Source organism: Sinocyclocheilus grahami, unplaced genomic scaffold (genome assembly GCF_001515645.1).
Source record: "Sinocyclocheilus grahami isolate Dianchi unplaced genomic scaffold, SAMN03320097.WGS_v1.1 scaffold1443.1, whole genome shotgun sequence".
Lineage (NCBI taxonomy): Eukaryota > Metazoa > Chordata > Actinopteri > Cypriniformes > Cyprinidae > Sinocyclocheilus > Sinocyclocheilus grahami.
In genome coordinates this window covers 70,311-76,990 of record NW_015506622.1, presented here as the reverse complement: position 1 = coordinate 76,990, position 6,680 = coordinate 70,311, and the positions used below count along the sequence as shown (strand labels likewise).

The following is a 6,680-nucleotide window of genomic DNA, read 5'->3' as shown; positions in this document are numbered from 1 at the left end:
GGTGCTGTGTGTACATTAATGAGGAAAAAAAAATAACTTAAATATATATATATGTGTGTGTGTGCGTGTCAAGCCCATGGACTGATTTGGTGTTTGTTTTCCTGTATCGGTAGCCAATGAGCTCGCTGCTCAACATCAAGCACACTAGTGCTTCGAAGTAAGATGGCGCCGCACAACGGGGAAATCGCGCGGCGGCGGGACATGTATTTACATCAATGAAAGGTGGTGTACAGATGTTACAACGTTAAAGAAAATGTGCTGTCCCGATCTAGAAGCGCCCTTCGTTAACTGCAAGCAGTTCTATTCGCCGCGGGAGTTTTGCTCATTCATTCTCGTGAGTGTTTACATTCCTCCGCAAGCGCACGTGAGGTCAGCTTTACAGAAACTCGCTGATCAGATCACAGACACAGAACAACAACACCCAGACTCTGTTATAATCATTCTTGGGGACTTTAATAAAGCAAATCTTTCCCGTGAACTGCCAAAATACAGACAGCATGTTACATGTCCCACCAGAGACAGTAATATATTGGATCACTGTTACACCACAATAAAGGATGCATATCGCTCTGTCCCACAAGCAGCTTTGGGGCTCTCTGATCACTGTTTAGTTAATCTTATACCGACCTACAGGCAGAAACTGAAATCAGCTAAACCTGTATTAAGGACTGTAAAAAGATGTAAAAAAAAAGCAGAGCAGGATTTACAAGCTTGTTTTGACCTCACTGATTGGAGTGTTTTTGAAGCTGCTGCCCCCAATCTGGACGAGCTCACAGAGAATGTAACATCGCATATCAGTTTATGTGAAGACATGTGCATTCCTACCAGGACTCATTTAACCAACAACAATGACAAACCATGGTTCACTGCAAAACTCAGACTGCTCCGTCAGGCCAAGGATGCTCGCAGGAATGGGGACAGATTCCTGTATGAACAGGCCAAATTCACACTGGAAAAGGAGATCAGAGTGGCAAAGAGGAATTATACTGGAAAGCTAAAGAACCAATTATTTTCCAGTGTCCCTGTTTCAGTGTGGAAAGGTCTGAAAGACATCACCAATTAAAAGACACCATCCCCCAAAGAAGAGAAGAACAGCACCAGGCCCAGATGGTGTGACACCAGCCTGTCTGAAAACCTGTGCTGACCAGCTGGCCCCCATCTTCACACAGATCTTCAACAGATCACTAGAGCTGTGCGAAGTCCCCTCATGCTTCAAACACTCCACCATCATCCCCGTCCCAAAGAAACCCAAAATTACTGGACTTAATGACTACAGACCTGTGGCTCTAACGTCTGTGGCCATGAAGTCATTTGAAAGACTGGTTTTGGCTTATCTGGAGGACATCACTGGACCCCCTGCAGTTTGCCTACAGTGTAAACAGGTATGTGGATGATACAGTCAACATGGGACTGCACTACATCCTGCACCATCTAGACAGACCAGGGACTTATGTGAGGATCCTGTTTGTGGACTTCAGCTCGTCATTTAACACTATCATCCCACACCTCCTCCTGCCCAAATTAACTCAGCTCTCCGGGCCCACCTCCATCTGTCAGCCATCTGTTTTCAATGTGAAAGCACGCACGTGATGTAGATTTACCGCCGATTACAGAACCGGCTTTACTGATAAGATACGCGTTAAATATCGTATGCGATTTATCGTGCAGCCGTAATATATATATATATTCATGCTTAGTGTTATTTTAAACAGGACAATGACCAGAAAGACGTAGATAAGTAATAAACTGTATTTCTAAATCAGTAAATCTGCAAATATTGTCTTAAAGACTGATGATGCAAATTGTAATTTGTGGCCCTTTGCTTTTTCTGTAGTTTATAAAACCCAATAAAAACCTAATAAAACCCAAAACACACACAGCTACAATCAGAGATAAGAGGTGCATTTTCTGCTCTTTAGGTCCTTTCCACCAAATTAGCTACCCCCCACCCCCACACTTGAATTTACTGTAACAATGAATAACGTCAAGTTATGATATATAATTTTTTTCACATTCTAAAAGCCATCTTTTTAAAGCATGCAGTGAAAGAAAACACACTAAATGCGCACACGCACTAGTCTAGACTTCACGTAATGTTATGCGTGCGCTCTGTAGGGATGTTTTGAATGGTTTTTGCAAAATACTCGATAATGTCAAATCGCACATCGTTAAAACAACAATTACGATATTATCGCAGACGATATATATCGCACACCCCTAATTCAGACATAACTTCTGTTAAATTACTTTAAGTTTGCTGAACAGGACACTAATTATGAGATGGTGTAAAATCAAAATGGCAAGATACATTTAAATTGTCATTGCCTTTTTCTAGTTGTAAAGGTTAAAAGAAGGTTAGGATACTGACAAATAGTAGTGTTTAGTTGAACTTGGACTCGACTCGGACTCTGCCCTTTTGGACTCGGACTTGAGTCCGATTCAGCCCATTTTGGTCACAAACTCGATTGGTTAAAGACTCAGACTCGACTTAGGTGGACTTGAACCCAACAATAACACCATGACAGAATAGTCCATATATTGGATCTAGCAGGGGTACTGCACTTTCTCTTCATTATCACCTAGGATGATAGTCACCCTTCAAGGACCACACACATGAATTTTGAGATTTGGCCAGTGTTGCGCTGATTATGGATTAACTGTTGAAATTGTGGCTACACAAAAATAGTCCTCCGGGGATATTTTGTCAGTTTGTGGAGCTGGCTCTTTGGTTCCATCCAGAAGCCTAGCCCTTCATTCTTCACTAGTTCCTCCAGAATTGTGCATTCCTTGGTTCCACCCAGAAACCTAGCCTGGTTTTCAGAGATTCTTTTCTCTGACAGCAGGCCTGAGTTTTCCATGTTCAAGCCTTGCAACGGACCATAGCTTCAGTCACATTGCCAGCAGCCTCCAGAGAAGCCAAATATACTGTTCAGATGGTGTAACAGTTGCTCAACATAGCTAAAGATCGTATCTAATATTGCTGGCTTACAGAACAACACAGCTGGCAGATGGTTACAGTCTGACTCATCTCCTGATGGCATGGAGGTTACAAACACCATTATCATAGCATCACTCGCTTCTGATTCTAAACCTCACTGGTTACAATTTGGTAGTGGCACTTGAAAAGGAAAGTACAGATCACAGACATATAGACTTAGGGCACTGTGGTGGCACCACACTCAAACACTTGGGGGATAGCCTTCAAGGCATTGGTGGTGGTTGAGTCTTTATGTCTTTCTCTTTGCAAAGCTGTCACTTTGTCACTGCAGCACAGAGTTCTATATCATGACTTGCAGCACCTCTATAGATTTCTTCCAGGAGGATGTCTTCTGCCAGTAGCTTGCTGACCTTCCTTCAGCTGGGATGATTTGTTTGGGGAGACATATGTTAGACATGCGGATGACATGGCGGGTCCATCAAAGTTGGTACGGCATTATTATGGTAGTGACGCTGGTCATGTTGGCTTCCTACAAGAAACTGATGTTGGTGAATCTGTCCTCCTAGATAATCCTCAGAATATTTTGACATTTAGTGGTATTGTTCCAAGGCCCTCAGGTCCCTGCTGTAGGTGGTCCATGACTTCATACAGCAGGGTGGAGGGGACAATGGCTCTGTAGACCAGAGAGCTTTTAGCTCTCAGGCTGCAAAGACTCTTCCTGAGTATGGTGTAGGCTCCACTGGCAGAACTCAGTCGGTGGTTGATGTCTGCTTTTGAGGAAAGAAGTTGTACATCTGTACACAATTCTGTACAAGTGCATGTTTTTTTCCAGACCTCGAGGATTACGACATGAATGTGGTACAGGAGCTCTGAATTATCTTCCTTTAAGATCTCAGCAGAGATTCCATCTGGACTGCCAGCTTCATTGTTCTTATGGCTCCTGATGGCGTCTTGCCATTGTTACAGTTAGAGGTTCCCCCATGCCTTTTCTGATGGGACTCTGAGGGCTATGTTTGGAAATGTCTATTTCAATTGTGCTTTCACAGTTGAGGAGTTCTTGGAAGTGCCGATTCGATCAGGTGCTAATGGCAGCTCCTGCCAATCCCATGTGTGTGCAGGTGTTTAGGCCACAGAAACCTCAGAAACATAGATGGCCTTAGTAGCACTGAAAAAGACTCTGATGTCACCCGAGTCTGCCAGTCTCTGGATTTTCAGAGCCTTTTCTGTCCACCAAGAATTCTTTAACTCCCTTCCCTTCTGTGGACATTCTCCTTGACTCTGGCATGAGCCACCCCATTGGCCTTTCAGGTTACATCATATAGCCAGGCACGGAAGGCTTTCCTTTTTTTTGGAGATTAGTTGTTCAGTCTCTGTGCCATTTTCATGGAACCAGTCCTGGCATTTCCTTGAATAGTTTTGGAGGTAACGAAGATATGGGTATTATTTAGTTAAACTAAGTATGTGCTGCAGTGAATAGATTAGAATACCGGAATAGTTCTGTTGATAATGGCAATACACAATTTAAATTTAGGCAGAAAAACTTTGAATGATTATTATGTATATCTTTCAGCGAATGGTATGGGGGGAGTGAGGGACAAACTGTATGGACAGTGAATACGTTCAATGGGACTGATTGATTAGTAGTAAAAATAAATAAATAAATAAGATGATACATACTTCATATCTGTCTTTGTGAGTTACCAAAACCACATGTGAAAAAATAAAAGAAGAAAAAAAAGTACACATAATAGTGGCTGCTCGAAATTTACAGATATGAGTTTGGTTAAAGAATATTGTTGTCTTCCTAAAAAAACAAACTAAATGTAAAAGTAATCATATTAAGTACTCAAATACATTAATGACAACTATGTTCTGCTGCCATGTGAATGTGTGCTTTACTTATTATTATTGGTAAAATCCAGTATCAGTCTGACTTATTATACTGTGGAAACTGATCCTTCACACAACACACAGATATACATTTACCTCCTCTATCTGCTCTTGTTTCTTCTGTATAGCTCTGTTTCGTGCCACAGCACATGTCACAGATGAGAGAGCATCTCTGTTGCTGGGTTTCTGTGACACCTGTGGAGGTCACCACAAAAGACATCATCAATCTTTCAATCTAAAACTTTAGATTTAGTATCATTTATATGCTACATTCTTAAACAACAGTCGAAATTTTTTTTAAGGTGTATTCACGTCATATCGTAATTACCGTAATTACAGCATACCAACTTGAAAAAAAGCGTTCACGTCCTCGTAGAACTCATAATTACAACTTGTGAACTGGCTGTTTTCTGAGAGCTACGGCTTGTACCATGTGACAACTGCACCTCACGTGAAACCAAAGAAAAATGTTGGTGCTTCCAGTAGTAAAATGTAAATAATGTAGAATGTAGCAGTTATTTCATCATTTTATGTTTTAAAATTCAAGTCATTGACTTTTGCCAGTGTAGACGTTTTCATACAAAAGTGATGTGAACATAAACTAAAGACATGCAGCACAGAGTAAGATATCTAGGCTATCCATATAATAATAACCTAAAGAAATAATTATAAAGAGTAATAATAATGCATTTGCATAGCAACTGTTACTTGTATTGTGTTTTACAGCTGGCAGTAACATTCTTTCATGCTGGTTCATTTTGTTGACTCTCGCTGTAGAAACGGATAATCCCCGGTCTGAGGACGTGAACAGCACTGAGTTGAACATCATGTGTTGTCATCTCAGAATTACGGTAATTACAACATGGCATGCACGCTGCATAATGCTCAGTATTGCTCTTACAATTGCAATCACTTTTAAGGTTATGTTTACAGACTTTACATACTCAAGACAGAATTTATAACTTTGCACAGACAAGAACAGTAAGTGATTGTATCACAATAGTTTACATGTTATTATACTTTTCAGAGGAATGAGGGTAAACTAATTTGGCCTGCTGTCCATGATGAAGGACTAAAATATGAGACTTGACTCAAGATCTAAGTTTTCCCAGAACTAAAATAAAATTAACAAAAATTCAACTTTGATTCTTGCTATAACATGCATTAGCATGTTGTTAATGTATGTTGTTAGTGTGTTTTAGCACACAGCTACCATGTTGTTAGTGTGTTTTAGCATAGTGCTAACATGTCTTAAAGGTCCCATATTTTACACCTTTCTGGAGTTTTATTTTAGGTTTTGATGCCCTTAAGAATATTTATTTGCAGTATAAGTACCAAAAACCATCTCAACATATTTTTACAGCTCCTCTCTCAGGAGCTCTGCTGAGAACAGATTGATTTTGGCCTGTCTAATTAATATTCATGAGCCTCTCTTCTGATTGGCCTGTTGTGTTCTGAGTGACGCACGGCCAGGCCAACCACAGGTAACTAGGGTCAGCCGACGTCACAGCGCTAGCTGGAGGCAGCAAAACAAAGGGGAAGCTGGAAGCGGCCCATTCAAACCTGCTCAGATGCGGCTACATAAGGAGCTTAAAATATCATCTTGTTGTGATGTTGGGTGCCAGAATCGATGTAATACAGCCTCAAATTAGAAATTTGATCGCATATCTGCTGCCACTGCCAGACAAAAAAACAATGACAGCTGTGGTTAAACGTGATAAAACGAGCAGACTGGACAGAAAGGATCGTCAAAAATGCTTGCGTTTGCAGCGCACACTTCTTATCAGAAAAGGTTCAATAAAGTATTGTCTTTTGTTATGGACGCGTCTACAGATTTCTTGCCATTTGTCTA

The 6,680-nt window shown here is 40.9% G+C and overlaps 1 protein-coding gene across 1 annotated transcript in view; it reads right to left on the bottom strand.

Moving 5' to 3' along the window:
- LOC107570339 (periphilin-1-like) overlaps positions 1-6,680 on the bottom strand; it is a 106,378-nt gene that overhangs the window by 45,666 nt on the left and 54,032 nt on the right. The window contains exon 4 of the mRNA XM_016256562.1: positions 4,925-5,023. Within this exon, the coding sequence (XP_016112048.1) occupies positions 4,925-5,023 (99 nt within the window). The remainder of the gene's footprint in view (positions 1-4,924; positions 5,024-6,680) is intronic.